Source organism: Aythya ferina (genome assembly GCF_964211825.1).
Source record: "Aythya ferina genome assembly, chromosome: 1".
Lineage (NCBI taxonomy): Eukaryota > Metazoa > Chordata > Aves > Anseriformes > Anatidae > Aythya > Aythya ferina.
The window spans coordinates 20614123-20638452 of NC_140296.1; the positions used below are offsets into that span (position 1 = coordinate 20614123).

Below are 24330 nucleotides of genomic sequence, written 5' to 3' on the forward strand. Positions count from 1 at the left end.
CACATGGAATAAAAGATTTGATTTTAAAAAAAACTAGCAAAGCTTTCTGTGGGCTGAACAAACTCCACGATATTATCTCACATCAGTCTTCATAAACTCTGTACTTTTGTGGGGCATAAAGCAGAAATTGTTGTAACTACTTTGCACAACCCTCGAGTGAACGAGATACCAGGTGGACATTATCTTGTTTATGGTGTGCCCAGTGTATGCCAAGGAACTGCCGTTAGCAGCACAGACATAGCAGAAGGCTGCGGAGGGCAGCATTCCCTCAACCCAGAGGACTCAGCCTCACGTCCTCTGTCAGACACCAAAGCAGGCTGTGATGTGGTCGTGGCTGCCATCAGACTGGGGCTGGATCCCACACTCTGGTTTCTCAAGTACTTGTTTGCATAGTTGCATGACTTATATGATGCTATAGTGTGTGGCCAACCCTATGTCTATGCTATATGCTACCACATGACAAGTGTGACTGATCCGTGCTGAGTATAGAGAAGCCAGACATCTGCTAGGAAAGGTAGCCAAGTGTCTGGTGTCATCTGGAGCCCACGCACAGGCATTCTGCTTCCCTCTCCCTGTGTACAAGACATCGGCGATATATGGATCTGCTTTGTTAGCACAAGCAGACAACAGGGGGCATGGGCTCTCACTCATTTCACTCACATGCACACAAAGAACACAAAAACTGCAACTCCAAAGTAGAATAAAGAAGATGATTTGGTTCCATTTTGCATTTGCCTGCATATCTCTATACTTTTAAAATTCCTTTAATTTTTTAACATGAATTTACAAAGAAGTTACTACAAATGATAGCATCACAGAATGGTTGGGTTGGAAGGGACCTTAAAGCCCACGCAGTTCCAACCCCTGCCATGGGCAGGGACACCTCCCACCACACCAGGTTGCCCAAAGCCCCATCCAGCCTGGCCTTGAGCACCTCCAGGGATGGGGCATCCACAGCTTCTCTGGGCAGCCTGTGCCAGGGCCTCACCACCCTCTGAGGGAAGAATTTCCTGCTTATATCTAATCTAAATCACCCTATTAACTTAAAATACAACAGCATTCAGCCATAATTTTGGGGTAGCAGAAGTTTCTTTTATTTTATTCTGCAATTCTTTCCTTTATAGAAACAAGGAAACGGACAAAAGAAATGAAAGCAGTTTCATCAGCACAGATCAGACCACTGTCGTAGGGTTACTATTAGTGGCTTGGAGAAGGATTTTCTGGCCACGGCCTTTTCTTCACATGTATTCATAAAAGCTAAGAAAAGCTAGATATGGTTTGGGAGACAATGACCTGACCAAAGTGTTTTTGAAAATAGAAGTAAAATGCCATTTGAAGAGTATGTGTTTGTTCTCAGAGTGGTTAGATTAGAGGCTTTATGCAAACTCCAGCAAGATAGCTCACAAAATCAACAAGATAAATTTAAACCTGAGGTTGAGAATACTGGAGCTTTTCCACTGGTTTTGGCTAAAGGAAATGTTCAATTATGCCAAAAAGAAGAAATTTTATGGAAAACAAGCAGTCTTCTGGGTAGTGGAGAATACATCCAAGCTACTGAAACTCACAAGACCGGATGGACATTGGCTATTACAACTCAGCTATGTTTCTTCTGGTTCAAGACACCCATGCCAAAAATGGTACTACTAAATCTGAATAATGAGTATAATTTGAAAAGCAAGTTTCCAGCAGGATGGATGTTACATGGGCAGAAAAGGCTGCACACGCACGTGTCTTCACCATAGTGCAGTCAGTGCCTTAAGAACAGAAGCACTGGGGACCCTCCCTTGCAATCTTTGCTCTCAGCACCATGGAGATTTGTGACCTTGCCCTAAATAAGGGCTAGTGCTATAATGACAAATCTCATCCTTATTACTGCCACCACTGGTGAATGGCTGCCCCTTCTGAGTGTTGTATCTTGATTCTCATGAGTTCCACAGTAGAATCTCGTGAGATCCCAGTAGAATAATGACATTTATATGACTGCAGCTGCTACACCTTTGCAGTTTCCCCATGCTTGGGGTTTTCTGGAAGTGTGGCCTTCCACAAATGGAATGGGAACACCCCACTGCTGCACAAGACAGACCCACTGCTGCCACCAGCAAGCACTGGAGTGAACCTCAGAAGCATCCCAACACACAGCACTCAGCCTCATCAACATACTTGCCCAGTGCTCCATAAAAAAAACACTGCAGGAAGAGGTGTAAAGATTTGAAGAGCTCAGGAGCATCCCTCAGAAGGAATAGGAATGAAAAATGCTTAAATTTTATCTTCTTTTGTTCAGCCCTCTTCACCAAAGGGCAAGAGCTGTGATTTATTCAGTGCTTACTGATCACGTTGTATGCTGGAGCTGAGGTTTTTAATAACTTTTGTTAAAAGAGGGATTGTTTGGGCATCATCTGTGTGCTACTCTAGCATCTTCAAATCACCTTCACCCTTTTGCAATATCTGTATGATTTTAAAGTTCCATTTAGGTGAACTGGTAAAGGCAGCCAATACCCTCTCCCAGGAGCACAAGATGTGTGAATAAGCTCTACACAGAGCAACTCATGAAAGTCATCTGTGTTGTGCCCAACAGGACCATAATATGATGAAACAGGGCCTGGAGCATCTCCCCTATGAGGAAGATCTGAGAGACCTGGGTCTGTTCAGCCTTGAGGAGAGAAGACTGAGAGGGGATCTAATCAATGTTTACAAATATCTTAAGTGTGGGAGACAGAGGGATTTGGCCGACCTCTTTTTAGTGGTTTGTGGGGACAGGACAAGGGGCAGTGGCCACAAGATGGAACCCAGGAAGTTCCGCACCAACATGCGAAAGAACTTCTTCATGGTGAGGGTGACGGAGCACTGGGACAGGCTGCCCAGGGAAGTTGTGGAGTCTCCTTCTCTGGAGATATCCAAGGTCTGTCTGGACGCCTACCTGGGCAGCCTGCTCTAGGGAACCTGCTTTGGCAGGAGGGTTGGACCCGATGATCTCTCAGGGTCCCTTCCAACCCCTACAACTCTGTGCTAATGTTAACCCCTGATGTTCAGCACAAGAGAAGTTTGTTTTAAGATGTTTGGGAGAAGTTTAGCTGTGGCTGCTTCATTACTTAGTCCAGAGTCAAGGTGCTTGGGGTTAATTGCAGCAGCTGGTGCAACAGAAACAAGTTGAAATTGGTTTTAGAATATGAATTGGTAAACTTGAAAGTGTTTTTTTTAGCTTGTAGATGGACCATCTACAATATATTTGGACGAGATCTTATTTTTGTCATTGTTACAACAGTATCAAACGGGAGAAATCCTCTAAGATTAAAGGGTTTACATTTGCAACCTAAGGTTTATTCCTGTCTTCCTATTCTTGTGGCCAGATGTTTTGAGTGAAATTGGAATATGAGATTTTAGCATCTTGTTTAAATTTTACGAATTTCTAAACTGTATCATCCACTTCAGTGCACTTCCAACTCTAATCTGCTGCCATCCGCAGCCTGAAGAGCATTTCTTATGAATTATGCCACTCTCTTCCACATAAAGGTAATGTCATAAAAAGAAGTGCAAATCTACAACTACTGCTGCTCGGCTTTATAATACAGTGTCCTTTAAGAACAGATATTTGGGCCAATAACTCAGACATAGCTGCTGGGATTTTGGTTAGATTTTTATTACTGATAGGTCTTTGTGAGCTGCCTGTTGTCATATCCTACATATCACTGTACTCCACAATGCCCTAGAATGACATAGTTACACTGTAACTCAGATACCATTTTTAGCTGCCCTGGACCTTTGGCCCACAATGACAGGACAAACACACCTGAACAGGCTTTGCTTACACAGCTAAAAGCCGTGTCAGGTAAGAATGAGGCAACAGTCCCGGAAGGCAGAGTGCACATCTGCACAAAGCATAAAAAAGGAGTGGAAAAACAGCAATATTCCCTCCTTTTTTATTACCACCTTTTAGAGAGGAAACCCCTGCACTCACCCATTTCCTTATCTTCTTGAACTCTCCTCCTTTCGCTTTCGCATGCCTCCATCCATCTCTTCTTATCCTCTTGCTTTTTTGCACAGAACAAATGAATCTCTTCTGTTGCTCTGTTTATTATCTTAAAGGCATTCTTGACATTAATGTTAAAGTCTTTGTCTCTGCCATCTTCAGCGTCTACAAGTTCCATCTCATCCATGTCAATACGATCCTTATAATACAAGATGTCCCTCCTCAATAGGTCCTTCTTACAGAACACAAGCTGATGGTCAAAAAGGAAGAAAGTCCTCTGCTGGCTTTTGCCTTGCTTTGATATTTTGGTCAGTTCTCCTGAGTGGATGAGTTCTGAGCTCCTGGCTAACACATCTGGGCCCTAAGAAGATATATTATACATGTAGTAAGTAAATAATATTTCAAGATCTTACTATGTGCCTAACCAGTCTCATTTTACTAATCAAGTCTTAACTGTATTCCATTTTCTTGTACTTTTATTATTAGATCTGAAAATGCTACAGAATGTAAATAATTTTACACAGGCAAACTCAATGAATGTGATTCCGTTCGGCTTTATTTATGCATAAATCTGAAGGACACTTATTAAAGTCACTAAAGAGGGTTCAAGTTCTGATAAAACTACCATAAATCCAAGTAAGATTCTACAGCACCAGCATTAAAAAAAAAAAACTATTGGTGTAGTCACCATCGTTGGGGGTGTTCAAGGAAAGGTTGGATGTGGTGCTTGAGGACATGGGTTAGTGGGTGACAGTGGTGGTAGGGGGATGGTTGTACCAGGTGATCTTGGAGGGCAGTTCCAACCTTAACAATTCTATGATTCCTACATTCCAGCATCATCTCAAAGATGTGTTCGCATACTTTGTGCTGCTCTTCCCGAGTCAAACAAGCTAACCAGTAACACAATCACTGCAAATGAATGCGACAGGACTTTTACCTGAGCAGTGACCAGCTGAAAAGTAGACACTATAAACTACCTACTACGCAGAAAGATATATCCAATAGAGGACATGAAGTACTGTACACAGCACCTTTGACCAGGAAAGGGTCAGGCACTTACCTCCCAGTCTACTATAGACACTTGCCAGCGCGCTATCTTGTCTATGCTTTCCAATCTTCGTTTTCGCTCATTGATCAGGCATGCTACATTCTTCATAGCCTCGTATGCAGCTTTTATGTTGTTATAATCACTGTGAAATGTAGGCATGTTTCAAAGATCACTTATGCAATAGGAATGATGCAATCAGAAGCTGTGACATGGTGCTATCGGCCTGTATTACCCATTTATCGCTCTACTTAAAGTATTTAAATAAGAAACAGCTGATTCTCAGCTATCTTCAAGCTCACATAACAGTCTGTAGAATTCAGTGTACTGCTGTATTTTGTGCAGGAGCAAATTACTAATCTTGTAAGGAGGCAGAAAGAGTAGATCAATTAATAGAAATGCTGTGTCTACTGAAAACAATGGTAAAACTCCCATTCACCTCAGTGATTCCCACATTTCACCAAAATAATTTGTTTAAAAACAAAATCTGATGGGGATTTTATTGTGAAGGACATCCCTTTAATCGTGTTTAGCACCTATATTTTCTCCTTCTCATTTCCAAAGGTTGTGTCAACAAATGGGAACAGAGAACTTATGCAGGAAAGATACCAAGAGCAACCTTGAACAGGGTGAGTAAGGCACCCAAGAACACGAGCACCAAAGAGAAAAATTAAAGGAGACAGTACTGTTAAAGTAGCCCAATTTTATGGAACAAGTGTGCATGAGCCGAGGCCATCACCTTCCCCTGTCTGCTCCAGATGGAATGCAAGTCTCCTGTACTTTTTCCACTGCCCTGCTTCCCTCCTTCTTTCCCTGAGCTCCTCATTTGCTTTTGACTATACCCAGCCTGTAGGCAGGTTCTGGTTCCCCTTTGTATAACTTCTCTCCCTCCTTCCCCTTCCTCAGATGGAATCTCTGAGAAGTGGGAAGGAAAGACTTATTTCTTGCCTTATGAGTCCCAGCTGTCTTCAATCCTTTATCACAATGACTCTTGCAGAAAAGGGAGCTAGAGGTAGAAAACAGTATGAGCCAGAAATAAACCCTACAAGGGGGTCAGCCTCACTGTCCTCTTTATCTGCTTCTGTCCTGGTTCCTATTTTCATCTGCCGCTGCTGATGGATGCACTTCCCCTCTACATCTACACATTGCTCTCTCCTCTCTCTGTTTATAGCTCTGGAAACCCTTTTCTGCCACCCTGTATACAAAAAGTGAGATTAACAATAACAGGATCCGTCTCATGTCAGGGAGATGTCCCACAGGGTGACCGCATGATAGCCACACTGCTACTCTTATCTCAGTTCCTCCTTTGTGGGTGTGTACGCCAGTCCTCACTTGCTGCATAAACTGTGGCCTTCACAGAGGGCTGTGCACATCTTCAGTCGTGCTACTTAAAACAAAACAAAAAGCTCCGAAAGAATAAGCTGACTGGAGCTGTGCCAAGGCTTTGCATGAGTGCAGGCGAGCATCTCTTGACACCGGGAGCACGGCCGTGTTTGCAGGCACCTCCGCCTGCTGGGTCACAGGTCAGGAGGGTGGCCACTGTGGGTGGAAGGTGGCAAGGGCTGTCTGACACTCCACCTACGGATTTAGTCACTCATGGAATAAGCTTTCGGAAATTAGCAGCTGGGAAACTGATAGCTGTCTCAATTGTCATTGCAGGGCTTTCCATGGGGCTACAGAAATGAACCCCTGAACGTCAAAAGTCCACAATCCTAATGTTCCTAGCAAAAAACCCATTGTTTCCAAGGGGAATTTTCTCAAGGTTAAAGAACTGCAGACTTTGGTCCATGAAGCATTGCCTCAGGCTGTGCCTTGACTTCGAGCACAGGGGTCACAGTGGAACATTTTTCTTGCAATTGTACCAGGTAAATAGGCAGACATTTAAAGATAAAATCTTAATTTAGTCAAAGAGTTAATCAGCCATGGGGTATACTAGGAAGGCTAATTACCTGCAACATCAGTTCTTACTTATCCCAGCAGAAAATCTAATGTCTGAACATTTCTTTTTCGCAAACAAGTGTTTTGGAGGAACCTAAATAAATCGCCCCTTCTAGTATGCAAGCTTCCTAGCAGACACCAAACAAAAAAGTATTTCTTGTGGGTTCAAAATATATCTAGTCACTTGGATATCAGTTCAGGTTTGTATGTTTCTGTGTTCTTCATACATAGCCAATCCCAGATGGTTTACCAGCTACAATTTACAGTTGCAGGTAGTAGAAAAACATTAATTGTTTAAATTAACAAATATCTCAAAGAAAAAATCAAATTCTGAGTTGCAGACGTTACAGTAACAATGTGCCCTGTACCCATTCTGAATAATACTTTTGGTTTCCTGGTCTGTGGTAACACTTAGAACATGTAACATCTGAAGTCATCATACACATTCTACAGGTTAACTGTCTAACAAGGGTTATTATATGTGTCACTCTAATGGAAGAATTCTTTAATTAACTGATAATTTCTATTTTCTGAGAAGCTGTTCCTCCACACTACATCTCCTGTCCTGTTAAGGTCTCCACCCAGATTTATATTTTTCTCTGATTTTCTTTATTGGCATTATTACAGTGAGTGGTAAAGACCCACCTTGGGAAGAGAGGTAAAAGGGAACATTATGCTTGGGTCTAGCGAAAAGTTCAGTTTTGAGAGACTGGGATCTTTACACTGAGATGAAAAGAAAAAAAAAAAAAAAAAAAAAAAACAAAAACTGAACAGTAGATCTAGCATGTATTCAGAAAACATGGTGAAGTAGCTCAGATAGGAAGAAGTTTACAAAGAGCGTAGATTACAAGAACCCTCACAGCAAGTTTTTAATGGAGCTGGTATGGAAATACTGATCTTGGGGAAGTATTCTGTATTTATTTTGGGGCAATAAGCATTAGTCTTCAAGTTACTGAAAGTACACCCTACATTTAGCAGAATTTTTCGTCAGAAGACCACAACAACAAATGCAAAAATACCTTGGAAATCTCTGAACAACAACATTTTACTAACACTTTCTTATAAAATTTTGTTAACATTATTTGCTGTTTCCTTTGATTAATCATTCTTTCTTAGCTTTTTCCCTCTTGGTTCTCCCTGTGCTCTCACAGTTTGTAACTACATTTTCTAGTGGGTTCAAGAACGAATTCATTCTATAACACCTTTCCTCTGCAGTGTTTATTACTAGTAAATTTCAAAAAACATTACTCTCAAATTTGCTCAGATTGTGTTTTTGTTCTAAGGCCCTCTGCCTTTTCATGTATCCACAATATTTATGCAGCTTCTCCCTTTCTTCTGTGGACTTCCTTCTTCTCTTTGACACAATGGCTTTTTCACTTATTTACAAATCCCTCCCTCCATCCTATTTCAGCACCTTCCTCCTTTCCTTTTCCCTCTTTCACTTATTCCTCATTCCATCTTACACACTGACAGTCCCCTGCGCTACGTTTCAGATTCTGTTTTTGTTAATATTGTTATGGTTTCGAGATGCCATCAGGAGCTCCCATCTGTGTTGTGTCACCCAGAAGGTTTCAATAATTACATGTTATTACTGATTTAAGATTTATCTTTTTAATTCTCTCACCTGTGCTCCTGAGTGGTATATTTGAGCAATTCTGCAAGCTGCAGAGGGTATTTGCAGATTTTCTGTACAGGCGTGAGAAGAAAACCATCAATGGCAATGTCAATCATCTGCTGGAGCAAGCGACAGGCCTCAAAGAAGTGACGGTATTTGCCCTGTTTCATTAGCTTGGAAAGTTCAATGCAGGCACTGGGATGATTGTTACAGTATTCTGAATAAATAGCAAAGCCTTCTTGCTACAGGAAAAATAGAAAAAAAAACAATCAAAGCTTCAACTAAAGTATTTGACTATAAAGAAGAGATTTTTTTTAATACAATAATATACTTATTATATCTAGTTATATTAATTAATCCATTTCCTATGTGGTATCCAAACTCAGTAACAAACGGCTTTGAAACTATATAGAAATCTAATCTGTAACTGTCAAAACTATGCACCTTCTTTGTATGAACAGAGACAGAGGCCTTTGTTCAGTCAGAATAATCAAGCCCAGTACTTCAAGAAATACTTTGCCTTCAGAAAAATCTTGGAAGTTAAAAGGCCTCAACAGCTATAGGTTTAGCAGGTGTCTAACACGAATTAAGACTTTCTCCCCACCACTTTCTATCCTGATATTCTTTAGGAAGTTGTTGCATACCCAACTAAGCAATCTAAGATTATTGTAGATATTCCAAATCATCTGTGATCACTACAGTTTTGAAAATAAAACCTAAAATTGTGTACAATGATACATGCTTGCTAAGGATAAGGAGAAATCTGAAATATTTAAATAATTATTTAACTTAGTTTTAAATAGTTTCCATTCTAAAATGTAAGATTAGTACACTTAGATTAGTATTTGATTGGCACTTGTCAAACCTCCTAACACCCTAAGAACATTTTCTTATCATGTTTTATTTGTTTCATAACTAAAATCAACTTTTGCGACATACATGTTGAAGAAAACATGATCCTATCTCACTCAGATGAGGTTCCTCTTTGTTGTACTGTTTCTCAAGATCCTTCAGAAACTTTCTTTGGAATTTGTAAATATCCTCAATATTTCCAAAAATGGTGCTTAACTGGGCTGTGGTGAACATTCCTGTATGTTTGCGACACTGACGAATATAACCCTAGAAATGAGACAAAAAAAAAACCTCTTTAGTTTGAAGATACAAAAACAGATTCTACCCTGTAGCATCCCACTGAACTGGCAAAACCCTGTGATCTGCAAGCACAAGTGGTTTCCCAGCCATGCATAAATGCCTGGACAAGCAATTTCAGATTTATGCCCAAATTGATTGTTCCAATCCAATTTCTGTCTCACAGTACAGTAAATGCATCAGGGAACCAGATATCTGCACCACGGGTAAAGCTCATGGCAGGACCCAGTCTAAGCCATAGAAGCACAATTAAGAACATATTATAATACTGCCAGAATGCTACTGGTTGTCAAATCCAGATAGTACTGGTGAAGAGGTAACAATACCAGCAAGACTTGTGTAAAAATATGATTCCTTTTTCCCTTTATTTTCGTTACTTGCAAGAACATCACATGGGTCCAGTTCCTTTGTATCCAGTGTAAGCAGATGCATAACCAAGTCCTTCATTTCGAAAATGCCCTCGAAGCAAATTCTACTCTGCTTTCAGTAACCAATATCAGATCCTATCAGCATCCACATAGCAAGGAGGCAAAGATGAGGTCAGGGGCCTCTTACAGGCTCCGACATTCAGCAGCTGCCACCACACACAGACGGGAAGTCCTCAGGTACCTGCTCCACACAGCTGAGAGGGGAGAGGAGGATGCAGAACAGCAGCTGATATGGAGGAGCACCAGCTGTGCTCAGATTCCCCTATCAGTTACAGTGCCTGGGTGCAGATGTGCCCACAGGGTAACTGGTATGATGGGGGTTATGTGCCAGGCTCCTCCATTTGGCTGCTTCCAGGTTTCTCCCAAATCACTCTGGGAGCAGGCAGCTGTAAAAAGCCTGCAGCTGCTCCAGTGAGGTTTACCAGGAAGCATCCCTGAGCACTGCTGGTGCTGTTAGGAACATCCCTGTCTCCTGCACAGCCATCTGCTCTGAGTGCTGTGCAGTGGCTACACTGCATGCCAACCATCACCATCAGGAGGATAATTCCAGAAAGAAGCAGGAGCCTCTGTGCAGCTCTTCAATGTGGATGCCAGGCAATTCGTGAACACAACTGGTTTTTCTGGGTATCTACCAGCTTTGTGATTCTGACTGCACCAGCCCTAGTGATTCATTCCAGTGCAGATTTGCATTATTATCTGCAGTAGCTTTTCTGGCTCAGTCCCAGCCCTACCTGAGTGTATTTTCAGTGTTCTGCTTGTACCACCCTACAAATTCACTCAGAGGAAAGCAAACCACCTCTACCCCACATGCTGAGCGTGCAGCACCGTTTCTCTACTTGGAAAGTTTGTTTGCTGTTCTGTACTAAACTGAACTGAAGAGGCATGTCTTTAAAAAGAAGAGTTATAGAAGACATGTATTAGAGAGATTTAATCATTAATAGCAGTCTAAAAATTAATAGGTTAGTAAAATACGAAAGCTGTGTCCCAGAACTCAGCTAACCATGGCAGCAATGCAGCTGTGTGTACAAATTCCTCCCTCATCTTCTAGGCACCCAGTCAAACTTGATAGCATATGTAAATAGTGAATCCAAATGACAAAACTTAGATTTAATGTTTTGTTTTTTTTTTTAAATAACCTGCCAGCTAGCAACAATTTTTTGTCTTCTTGTCTTCCCATTTATCTTTCTTCAAACTGCATTAAAAAGGCCTGATCCACGAAGAGGAAGGAAGAAAAGGAAAAAGAAAAGGAAAAACAAAACAGAAAAAGAAAAACAACACTGTTGTCATGTCTACTTTGCTGTCCATGAAATAATCTAATGAGTGGCGGACTAAAGGATGACAACATGACTAATACAGAGAGAGAACCAGTAAACCAAGTGTAGAAAGAATATTTTGATAGGTTGCTTAGCACCCATTCAGATGGTCAGCACAAGTACACGTCAAATACAGGGCAAATGCATCACAGTCCACATCAGAAAAGGCAAGTATCAGTGAAAAGTATTAAGAAGCTTCTTCTTGACTGAGTGCAGTCTTCCAAGAAAGCTTGAATAAAAAGAAAGAAAAATCACTGTGTTCTTGCTATTTCACAGTTCAAACAAGGAAATTAGTTCTAGAACACCTTGAAAGACTTCATAGCTCCTAAGCATCAACAAAAGTCTCTTTGCTGGAGAAAACAAAAAAAATCTTGCCCAGCAAACTTTCTCTTTGCATGATACTTTCATAGAGCTTAGTCTATGAACTGTAGCAGATTTTATTAATTACTGCAAGTCTTCTATCTAAACCAAGTGATAAAATGTTTCAAATAAACTACACTTCCTCTCACTTATTTTTATGGAAATAGCAGTCAGACAAGTGAACTATTTTTTCCATGTCAGAAGTGGATTTTTTTTTTTTTTTTAAAAAAAAAAGGAAGTGGTGCCTTGTGGCAGTCTGTGGAGAGGAAACCCTTATGAGGGCATGACAAGGTTCTGACTGGCAGTGCAATTGGGAATATTATGAGCTGCAAAAATACTCCAGTTCTTAACTTAGATAGGATGTTTTGTTCACTAGGTCAGCAGAATGCCTTCAGGTTAAAGCATGTACCTCACAGATGTCCTTGAGATGCTTGATATAGACTCGTTCTGTGTTCATAATTTCCTGTATAACATTGGTTCTCATCTGATCCTTGTTTTCAGCTATTTTCTGACGATGCTTGCTGATATCTGCATCTTGTTCTTCATCCTGGATACTACTACAATTCTCCGGCAGTTCTTCCTGATTGACTCGCAGCTGCAGCCAGAACAAACAAAGCAAACTAGAGTAAAACAGCCAACTTCTACAGAGCATGACAAGACTGTTACAAAGTTGTTACAATTAAGAGAGGACATGTGACACAAATGTTCCCATTCCTGCCTTACAAGGGGGGGTTCTGCTACAGGATTTATCTCATTATACTCACTGGATATTCAAATCAAGTGCTGAGATTTGTCTAGTTGGCTAAATAAATGGCTTCCTACTCCCATTTTCTGAGAGATAATGTTGTGCTGCCTGTGTATTTTACAGATTTATTTTGCTCCCTTACTAACAGTTTATGTATTATTTTGGCCAACTCAGCTTATAAGCAAAAATTTCAAAAGTAGACAATTCATTCAAGTACTTCTAAATAGTTCCCCTCTGCCCCAGCTGCCTGTCTGCACAATGTGGATAACAGCACCTCCTTTGTCCACTTTTGTCTGATTGCCCATTTTGGTTGAAGAACTAGGAATAGTAAAGGCGGGAGCCACATTTTGCACTTTGTGTAGTACTTAATATTTTGTACCCCAAGTTTCCTAATGGGCTCTCAAAAAGTAAAATAAATTGTGAAATATATTTCAGTGTTACGTTATGTCTGACTAAGGAGTTCAGACTCCTACAGAATTATGTGGTAATAAATTTTGCCTGTTTCATCAAGAAATCCCTGAAGTAACAGAAGAGAGCACCACGCAGCACAGCTTTCCCATCTCTCATACAAACTGCTATGTCCTCTCTGTATACACTGATTGCTTCTGGCTGAGCTTCCTGCTGCCCTCATTTCTACTTGTGAAACTCCTTTGGTTACAAATGGGACACACAAAAGAAGAAGTGAGAATAAAAGGTGTCAGGAGCTAGTGGTGTGATTTTCTACTGCTTTATAACTTGTGAAGTCATTAGGAGTTACACCACTGATGTTCAGATGCAAAAATGCTGATGATCAGGCCCTTCATTTAGATTTAATGCCATGGTCATTGCTTCATTCCATTCTACTATAAGGAACCTTGCCTGACAATGGTGCAAAAACAACAGAGTTACTCACCCTGACAAAGCTAGCTGGAAACCAGGCTTCCTTGTCCTCAATTCTTCCCCACCACCAGTCTTTGTTGGAAGCTTCTAGAACTCTAATGACATCTCCAGCTTTGAATCCCAGCTCTTGATCATCCATAGTCACATGGTCCCAGAGAGCTTCTGCATGGACAATGCTGCCATCGCTTATCAGCTGAGATGGGAAGAGAAAGAGGATGTGAAGGACAAAAGATAAACAACGAACTATTTATAAATTCCTAAAAAGACCAAAATGTCTCACTAGAGTGCCTGAGATTAATCCTTTTACAAGATGAAATTAAAACTTCTGGATCTTCAGAAACCCATGCATGCATTTACTAGAGTAAGAATGATTAGAGTCCTACTCCAGAGCAGTTAGATAGCTAACAAGTTAGGGTCTCAGCAAAGTGCTAGTCAGCATCCTTTTCCTTTGGCATCTGCTCTGGGACTCTGTCAGAGGCAGGATGCCGCTGCTGCTGGATACTTCATCATGACGCCTGCAGTCATTACTCTTTTTATTAATAAAAAACCTCAGGCCTGAGGAAAACATGCACTCCATCCCAATAACAATGCAAAGATTCACCACAGCAGCTTGCAGCCCAGGATGTTACCTCATTAATAGCGAGCTGTTCCCCTCCAGGCTGCAGGTACCTCGGCGTGGCTTGGCAGAGTTCCTCGTAACTGTAATCTTCCTCGCTGCCATTGTCATCCACCAACGCCGAGGATTCGGTCCCACCATCTGCAGCAGCTAAAACAAAGGTGGAACAGCTGTTTGTGCAATCATTTTTATACAGGCGCCTATTCCAAAAACAAAATAATGTGAAAGGAATTGCTTAGGAGTTGCCTTTGTTGTTACAAGTATAACAATAACAATGAAAGTGTAGGGTTCTCAGGAAAGCCACTTTTCTCTCGTGAAATACTTTTTACTCTTCTTTGTAATTTTCTCATTTTGTATGGGATGAAACAGAAATATTCTTTTTTGTCTGTGTTAAAAATAGAACTACAAACTTTTTTTTTTTTTTTTTTAATGCAGAGGAAATGTAAAACAATCTGAACCAGAAGAGAGGTGTTGGTGCAGTTCCCCACAGCACAGCACGTGAGAGCTCTTGTGGGCTACCGGCAGCCAGAGTGGGCCACTGCCAGCCCCCAGCTCTGTCACATCCCCCTGCACATTCCCACTGGGACACAGTGGGATTGTAAGGGGTGGGCACCCCACGCCTTGTAAAGAAGCACAGGTCAGAGCTACGATGAGCTTCATCATGTCTATACAGCCACATAAGCCATCGAATATCATCGAATGAGAAGGACTGATGTGGGGAGCAGTAATACCATCTGACTCGGATCCACACACCCAGTGCTAGACCCTTTTATACCAGGCTTGCCTTTGAAAGCCAGCTGTAACATCCAAACCAGATCTGGGGAAGAGCTAATAACCATGAGGTGTTCATGGCCCAGTGCTTGAGTGCACCCTCTGGTCCCCCTCAATTTATCCTTAAAGGTCTATTCCTGCAGCTGGCCCAAGCCACAAATAAACATTGTCTGAAGATCGCACAGTGCTCAAGAATTCCAATCACAAATAATATTCGAAATATGCTGCTAGTGCTTAACTCCCTTTTAAATGGTTGTGGCATCCCAGATAAGCTCCCATGTGGACCAGCCAGCACAGCATCCCCTTCACTTTCAAGGGGAAGGGACCTTTCAGATGCATTCTTGAACCTGCCGCCGCCCCCTGCCCCTGCCTCTCTGCCCTGCTCTGTGCCGGTGCTCTGACTCTGGGCTCCAGAAGCATGAACATGGCAGGGAGATGGCTTTGCTGTGCCCCACACCGTGCCACAAGAGACACGCTGCAGCCTGTCAGTTATTTGCTTTACAGGCAGAACCACTTCCACCCCCCGCCTCGTAGGTGCTCATACCATTGCTAGCATCTCTGGTTGTCCCTGTAATCATTTGCGGAAGAGATCAAAGCTGGCAGCTGCACAAATTAACTAAAAAGATTTTTGTTTTCTTTAAAAGTGGAAAAATATGCCATAATCTCGATTCTACTGCTCCATTCTACCCCCCAGCATTTTACACAGGCACTCACGTTAATGGCATAATGACCTAACCGGGGAGGATGCCGAATCCCTAATTAAAAAAATAAATAAATAAAAAACTTTTTCCCTAAAGACTCATAAACCTGAGCACTGACAAACTTCTCAAATACATCCCGTAAAACTTCCTGCTACTGCTTTATTAAAAAAATCTGCAAATAAATAATTCACAAAAATTGATTTTTCGCTTGTAAATCATCAACAACAAAAAAATCACCCCAGTGATTCTTTATCCATCCTCCCTGCACCATCAGTGCTGCCTGCTGGTTTTGTTCCAACACCGGTGGCACATCAAAACACCCTAATTCCTTTAGCTCCAGATGAAAAACGAGTGGAGTTTCGGGACCGATCGCTGCTCGCTGTTCCTCACCGAGCCCACATGCCTGCATTGTCTGTGTAGTCTCGCTTGAGCGAACCGCAGCCCCCCTGTGCCTGTTCCTCTGCCAGCGAGCGGCAGAGATGGGATGCAAAAACTCACAAAACTTAAAGGGACGATGTGGGACTGACTATGTCCCCTGTCACCAGACCACCGCCGCCAAGCCCCCCTCCGTCGCAGCAGACCCCCTCAACCCACAAAGCAAAGTGCTCCCAGCACTTCATACTCACACGTACCCATTTGCAGGCTCTCCAGGCTCCAAAACCTCGCCATCCCACCGCGGGCTACCATGCTGCCGTTGCCTGGGGCCTGGCAGGGAAGGGTCTCGCTTTGCCCCCACAGCCACCTCGCCTCACCCCGCTGGAGGCCGGCCCGGAGGGTCCGGGGGCGACACGGATGGGATGTGGCTGCGGGGCTGCCGGAGGCTGCCGGGTGCTGGCAGGGAGGGAGGGCCGGGAAGGCAGCAGGAGGCGGCTCCCCTGGTGCCGGGGAGGGCCTTGGGTTGTCGGCAGAGAAGGGCGAGCTCGGTGCCAGGTGTAGCCACCACCACTCAACGGGAACAGCCGGAGGGGTGTGGGGTGTTCCTGGTGTTGCAGCAGCGGGTATCAGCCCGTCTCTGTCTCGTTACGCCAGCTACAAGTCCAGCAGGGAGCAACAAAGGAGTTTTTTTTTTTGATCGTGTTTTTGCGTGGCTGTTAAAACTTCTGCCGTGCTGCTAAATGCTGTGTCATTATGTAGGGCACGGGCAGCAGAAATGCCAAGGCTGCGGCAGAGTGCCCCACGGGAGAAAGGGGAGGGGGAGTGGAGGCATTTTCTCACACGAACCTCAAGTAGGGAGTGAAAACAGGGTGCCCAAGCAGCGGGGCTTCAGTGCCTCAGCTCCTTTGCTTACCCCAGCTCAGCATTTACCCCCAAACCTCCGTGCTGCTTCACCACTGTGGGTGGGCGAGCACATGTGGGAGCTCCGCAGCCCCCGCTGCACCCCACGCTCGGAGGTTTTCCACGCGTGTCACAGCCCTCCAGTGACGAGCTGGGAAGCTCCACCACCTTCATGAATCATCCTCCACCTGCATGCCGTGTCGTTGCTCACCTCAGCCCGTGCTTTAGCTGGGGCCTGCCCCCTCCAGCGGGACGCTGGCTGAGCCATTTTTGCACTCAGCCATCTCTCAACACCCACCGACAGCCATGTGGCTTCCCACAGCCTCGGAGGGAGGCTGACAGGCCAAGCATCGCACGGCGATGTTAATGCCATCTTCTCACAAAAATCCAGACTATGCTGCCCGTGACCGGGGACCGGGAGGAATCCCTTTCTGAACTGCCCAACCTCCCTGTTATTTCTTGCTGCAGGCAGGCTTGGTGGATCGCACAGTAAGCTACTACGTATTACAAGATGCTTACTCACATACCCACCCATTCTTCTCAGAATCGGTAAAACACAACTGAACAAACAGGAACCAGCTAAAGAAACACTCGTGTATGTCACTGTGAAGTGCCGACCACCCTGGGACCTGCAAGTGAAGGCTCCGCGCGTCTCAGCGGCCACAACACAAGCCCTCAGCCATGTCAAAACCCTACTTGCAGGGGAAAAAACGTCTGAACCGCCATGGGAAAACCAGATCGAAAGCCACGCCGCTCTTCGAGAAGAGACATTAAAAATGATCTGTGAAAACCAGTCTTGTGGCTTGACTGTCGCAAACTGGAGCGGAACGGGTGCGTTTGCCCGATGACTCACCCAGCGCGACCGTGTGGGCCGCTGCCAGGCAGGGAGAGCTGTTCTGCCTCCTCTGCACGCTCACAGCTAGCGATTGTGTGGCCCTAAACGGAGCTGCCAAAGTGCTCGCTTGGGGTGAGCTGGTGGAGGGTTCATTTCCTCGCCCCATCGGCTGGGGACAGGCGACGCGGGCTGTCCTTGGCAGTGGCAGCCCAGCTACCGTGCCCAAACGCACGCTGAGCAGCCTTGCCCGATGCTGAAAGGGCTGTGGAGAGTACACACTAAAATACCAAAAGCTAATTCACCACCTGGTGAATATCTGGTTGTAGATACCCCTCTGGTGACCGATCCCAGCTCAGCGGTTTGAGAGCAAGCATGGGAAGCTGAAACACTGCTTTTTGTTTGTCTTAAAACAATCTGCGCAGACTGCAGGAAGTACAGAACGTGTAATAAATCCTAACATCACTCTGAGCATGTAATAAGCCCTGCTTTATTCCTTCCTCAATTTTCAAATGAGGCTTTACATATGAAAATGCCATGTCCCCATCCCAGGGCAGACCAAAGGTCCCTCCAACCCCCTGCTCTCCCTCTGACAGCAGCCAGCAGCAGATGCCCAGGGAAGAACATAAAACCAGACGAGGCATGTAATGGGGTTTTTCTGATGTACTTTCCTACAGCCCAGCTATCTGCAGATCAGAGGCAGATTCCTCCTGGGGCAGAAGTGATATCTCGGTGTTTAATGAGACGATTTTTTCAAATCACTTTCAGAATTTTTGCAAGCTTCTGGGATCCGAGATATCATGTGTAGCAATTAGTTTCGTAGTTTAATTTTACAGAATATGAAAACCATCTTTTGTTTTGAACTTACTATCTGGCAATTTCATTAAGCTCTTACATTACTGGAAACAATAACAATTATCTGTTCATTTTTCCTATGCCAATCAGTGTATAGACATTTTTTTCCACTATTGTTCTTTTGTCCAAGCTGAAGAGCCCAAGCCTAGTTAATCATTCTTCACACGGAGACACTGAATAGATTTTCTTATCCTCTTTGCCTTTCTCTGTGTCGTCCCTTGTAAGAAATGCCTTATGAGGTGGAAAGGAACGGGTAGATGGCCCCCCACACACCACACCAACGGCACAATCAGGCTTTCTGCTTTGTTCTCTGTTCCCTTCCTACAAACTCCTGCCCTTCTATTTACTGTTTTGACGGTTACTATGCGCTGAAATGACATTTTAGTTATCTATTACAATTGCTAGAGCTTCTCCTGAAAGGCACCTAGTTCAAAGTCCACTCGTCGGTACGCACGCCAGGCTTCTTTTCCTCCATGTGCGCTACCTCGCCTTTATCAACACCGAGTGTCACCTGCCACCAGTGAAAAGAGCTGTGCCTTCCTACTGTGAAATCCTCCTGCAACTGTTCAAGCAGCTTATGTTTTCACTGCTGTGAATAATTCAGCCCACAAGCAAAAACCGTAATTTCATTCTGCACCTCCCTCCCTTCCCACGTTATCTGCGAAGACGCTGAACAGCAGAACACCAGCTCTGTCCCTCACATCTCCACTTGTGACCTCTCACCTTAAGAAAAAGAACCACTTTCCTCCTCTCTTAGTGCTTCATCAATTTGATCTTCCTGTGCAGGAGGATCTTCCTTCTCATCCCAGGCCTCTATTAAGAGACCATGTCGAAGGCCTTTGGAAGGCCCACGTAAACTACACACACTGCGTCTCCCAGTCATACCCTTGATGATTTTTTCAGAAAACCTAATCAATCCATGGAGCACAACTTCCCTCTACATAATGCACATTGACTCTTCTTCATCCTAAGGAACCACCACTGTTTGGTCACTCTCTCCTTCATCCTAAGGAACCACCACTGTTTGGTCACTCTCTCTTATATTATTTAGGTTCTAATTACATTATTTTTATATTTTATGTACTATTATGTCAGGCTTATTGGTCTACTGCTCTCTGGCTCCCTCCTGGTACTTCATGAATAGTTATCCCATCGCTGCCTTCCCCCTGCCTTCCAAGCCAATTTTAAGCAATTAATCGCATGCTGGAGACAGTAGCTCTGCAATGTCATTCTTAAATCCCTGACGAGTTCTGGCAATTTGTTACTATTCATTTAGTTACTCTAAAACTTTTACTGACATTTTAGGACAGATCGCTATCTAATTTGAGCTCAGGTTTTATTTCACTGACAAGGCCTTCAAGCTGTCTGGCAGTCTGCTGGGTTCTCACATTTTTGAAAATGGACTTCATTTTTATATCTGTAGCAAACTGTTTCTAATTTCATGTACTTGTACACCAAAATCACCAGTTTATTTTTTCTATTCGGATACAATTCAGCAATCTGAAGGATGCCTGCTTTTTCTTCTCATTGTTTCTTTTCCCCTCTGTTTAATGACAGAACCCTTTTCTGGTATTTCCAAATTCTGTTTCGACAAGTGGCATGAATTTGCTCCAAGTATCTAATATGCAGTCCTTGAACACTCTCCATGCTGCCTGCAAGCACTCACCACTTTTGTCTACTCCTTTAAATTCCTTTGCTACATGAGTGACTTCTCATTTTTAATTCCTTTCCTTTCTTTTAAATTAAAACACATACTGCACTGGATTTTTTTTACTCTCCTCACTCCTGCAAGGATATTGGTTCAGAGTGCGTTATGGATTCAGAGGGCAAGATTCAATATCTGTCTAAATTTGGTCAACAAACTGCACCCCAAATTCTCTGTGTCCTCCAATCAAGGTCAACAAGCTCAGCTGTAGAAGCATCCCACCCTCGCAGAGTAGCTCTTGTGTGATCCTGCACACATACCTCAGGAATGATTCAAGAATTGTTTCCCTTCCTGTAGGTTTCCTGGTTAGCTGCACCAAGAAGTTATTTACGGTACACCTAAAAATGTAGTTCTGTGCCCCATTACATTGCTTAATGCAAACAGCAGTGATTTAAGTCTGGTTTTATGTTTGCTGCCCTTGACACTTCTCAGATTTCCTTAGTTTGTCACATTTACTTTTGATTTGTCATCATTAGTGTGATCTCAGGTGGTTCATAATTTAATCCCTTTACTATACTTTTGAATATTTCCAGACCATGGATCCTGTGCCACTTGCTGATATAGTTAACTTGTTAGTTTTCCTTTAATACATTAGAAACACTCTTTCACTGGCACAACTTTTTCTGTTATTCCTATAAAACTTGCACAATGATAATAAGCTCCACTGGTTATCCTCCTTCGACCACATTTACAATATACCTATTATGCCATGTAGCTCCTTTAAAATATGTGTATTTCTCCATCTCACTCTTTAAACCTCTTTAAACCTCCACTACAACTGGCAGAGTTTCCAGTTGTTCTAAATAATTTTTAAACAACACTCGTCCAATAGCTCGTGATTATTTTGTACAGTTTTGCTAACTTCTGCCCCATCCTTCGTTTGAGGAAGAAGTGATCATTGACATTACCTGTAAGGATGCGTTGTCCCGTTGTGTATTACTTCACTTTGCCAGTTTTCCCCTAATTCTTTGTTTAGAAACTACTCTATAATCTTGTGATTTGCATGTCAGCAGCCTGCTTTTGTTTTGGCTTACAAAACAAAGGATCTTTTCATTTCAAATGTTCCTCAGTTCATAAATAATCTAAATCTCCCTCTTTTTTATACCATTTTCTGCAGGAAGGTGCCTGAAGGTACAAAGGCCTCTCTGTCTGACACCAAGCATGGTATTGGCAGCATTTTGGACAACTTTACCATTGGGCTCCTGGTCTTCTAGTTTCTACCCGACAGCTTCAGATCTGCCTCCAGCGTGTCCATCCCCAGGGCACTCACCTGCTCACTGCGACCAGCTCCCCTCCACAGTCCTGAGGACTGCCCAGACACACCAGCTCCTCCCTACAGATGTTGTCCTGTTTGCATCACCAAGCTCAGGTATCTATGCAACTAACGATTCCATCACCCACCAACATAGATTTTACCTTCTGGAGTCAATTGACTCCCATTCCTGAAAGGATCAGAGCCATCACCCTCCACTCCAGAGGCTTTTCTGTCCTCTGCAACACTGCGACTGCCTCACCTGTAGGAATGGATTGTGTGATGCCCCTTAAACTCCTGTCAATGAACCTTTCTGGTCCCCAGAGCTTTTCAGACACCTTGGCTGCAGAATACAGCAACTGGCCTCCAGCTGCCACTGAAGAAAGTAATAGGTCTCCCATGGCTCCTCTGCCACATCTGTCAGCCCTATGCAGATATTCGGGTATCCCACATAGTACTGTACACCTGGGGTGGGAAACTGAATCAAGGCCTAGACCACCACTGCTTGTGATGGCAGTTTGACAGTGCAACTCTTATGTAGGTACCCATATTTAGACTAAATTTAGGTGACGTAAACTGAATTCCACCCCTCCTACTTGGAGCTGAGGCTATCCAAAGTTCACGGATGCATTTAGCCAAATTCAAGTCCCACACCACAGAATGTGAAAAAGACATCGTTTTAAAGATGCTTATACAAACTTCCTCTATTGTGATAAATTGGTAACCTCTTTAATATAATTTAAACTTGTAACCCTGTAAGCACAAGACTAGCATTATGAGTCTCAAGGGAATTTTCCCTTAGGTGCTGGCTGGTTTTGTCTCCTACAGTTTGATGATTTGCTGTCCTGTAACAGCCGTTTTCTAAAAATTTATATCTCCAACTCTACCTCCTATTGTTATAAAAGTAGCCATACAATATATTAGGCTTTAGCAAGTCACTAAAATAAGATACCACTGGTTTTCAAGGCTTGGGCTTAGAATTTCTGCCTATAATAAAGGGCTTTTGTGTTATCAAATTTCACTGTATATGAGCAAACAAAAAACTCTCACATGTTCAAAGACAAGGAAATGCCTTGTGAATTTAAGAGAAAAAGGAAAAGAGATCAGAATGTGTGTCACAGGTCACTTTATTATTTTCTGCTAGAGCTACTTAAAAGATCTCTGCAACTGCCCTTAAACTGTGAAGCCCGTGATATTCCCCATTTGCCTTCAGGGCTTTGATTTAAAAAGCTTTTCCTGTTCAATGCCTATGTTTATTGTAACAAGTCATGAAAGTCACATCTAGTATAATCAGGACTGCTTTGGCTTCATTGTCTTGAAAAGCGGCAGAAATCTTGCTTTGTGCATTTGTCATCACGATGCTTACATTGGGAAGACCAGTTATTCTAAAGCTACATACCTGGAAATATACTTCTCTCAGGCAGTTGTCTAAGGTTAGCTAATTAATATCATTTCATGTGGTTTCCAAATACAAAATGGACAGGAAAACTAAAAATAAAAAACATAAAATTCCTACTCTGTGATAGTTAAATAATTTCTTTTTTTCTAAACAAGCTGGTGACAAACCTGGTCATCTGTGGGTAGCCCTTCTCAAATCATGGACTGAGATACTGTGAGAAGCAAGGGTTTCAGAATTAGATGTAATTTAACTCTACATCTAATCTAGATCATTAATTACACCAAGGTACCTAGAGCAAGGACACATTCCAGACATGGGTTTTAAAGTAGTTCCCAATATTTTCCTACAATATAAATTAAAAGGAAAACACTAATATTGTATATATAATGTATCTCATTGCTATAGGTAGAAATTATGAACTCTTTTTCTTGGAAAGCATGTTCCAAAAAAAAACCTGCCTAATATTCATGCTCTATTTTGGGCTGGAAAATGCAGTTTCAAAATGTTCCTATATAAATTAATTTGTAGTTGACAGATTTTTTTTAGCAGAATTTGTATATTATTAGACTAAAACTTAGAATCATATAAGCCAAGTAAACATATGTATCACTTTAATACAGAAACATTGAAAATGCTATTTGTTAGGTTCCCTGCTTCAGTCATAGCAAGTCCTCATCCAGACATCTTTACTGATTCTGTGCACAGGGAGGCAGAATGAAGGCTCCCAGCAATTCTTTTTTCACTATTATCAGTGAAGGATCTAAAGTGAACACTTTGCCATTTCTGACACTCTTCAGGAAGGCACAAGTAACTGTTCAGATTACGCTCACAGTGAAAGAACTCGAATTGCACTACCCCAGACTCTTCTCATATCATCTGCCAAAAAATGTTCCACTAATACTAGACAGGACTTTATATTAACTCCAGATAGCTTTGCATACTAACAGTAAACAATTACAGAAAAAGCACACAGGACATATCAGAGGCTGATAAAGAGTACTGCTCTTTAAGCAATCTTTTGCTTAAATTTCCCTGAAAAGGCAATCTTTTCCAAGAATCTGTTAAACCACAGATCTGTTAAAATCTGTTAAATCTGGTTAAACCACAACACCATAATGCACCTGAAACCTGGCTGGGCTGCATTTACCCAGAGTGAGCAACTGCAGCTGCACACACTTCTCTGAACCAAATTGTTGTATTATTTAAGGCTTTTCTACCTAGGAAGTTAAACCAAGTGCATGACAAAAAATGTAAAATACATGTGGTGTGCCTATGAACACGAGCACATTACACCTTATTTCCTTCATGTTCCATTATTATCTGTAGGCAAGTATGTGAACACTGAGGATGGAAAATACAGGAGCACAAGCAATATGGTAAACTACAGCAGTGTCACACAGCAAGTGTGAAAAACAGGTTTTACATGGGCACAGCAGGCTAAGCTACTGATGAGAAAGATAAAGAACCGAGCCACGTAACCATGTA

The 24330-nt window shown here is 42.7% G+C and overlaps 1 protein-coding gene across 10 annotated transcripts in view; it reads right to left on the bottom strand.

Annotated features, from left to right (window-relative positions):
* SPATA13 (spermatogenesis associated 13) overlaps positions 1 to 24330 on the bottom strand; it is a 192894-nt gene that overhangs the window by 6071 nt on the left and 162493 nt on the right. For 9 of the 10 annotated variants that reach the window (XM_084525534.1, XM_084525533.1, XM_084525535.1 and 6 more), the window contains 7 exons: positions 14069 to 14205; positions 13453 to 13632; positions 12225 to 12410; positions 9505 to 9684; positions 8575 to 8807; positions 5028 to 5157; positions 3956 to 4328 (listed from right to left, as the gene is read on the bottom strand). In XM_084525534.1, coding sequence (XP_084381660.1) covers positions 3956 to 4328; positions 5028 to 5157; positions 8575 to 8807; positions 9505 to 9684; positions 12225 to 12410; positions 13453 to 13632; positions 14069 to 14205 — 1419 coding nt within the window. Of the gene's footprint in view, positions 1 to 3955; positions 4329 to 5027; positions 5158 to 8574; positions 8808 to 9504; positions 9685 to 12224; positions 12411 to 13452; positions 13633 to 14068; positions 14206 to 16159; positions 16459 to 24330 lie in introns of those variants that run through there. The other variant, XM_084525531.1, reaches the window with a different exon arrangement.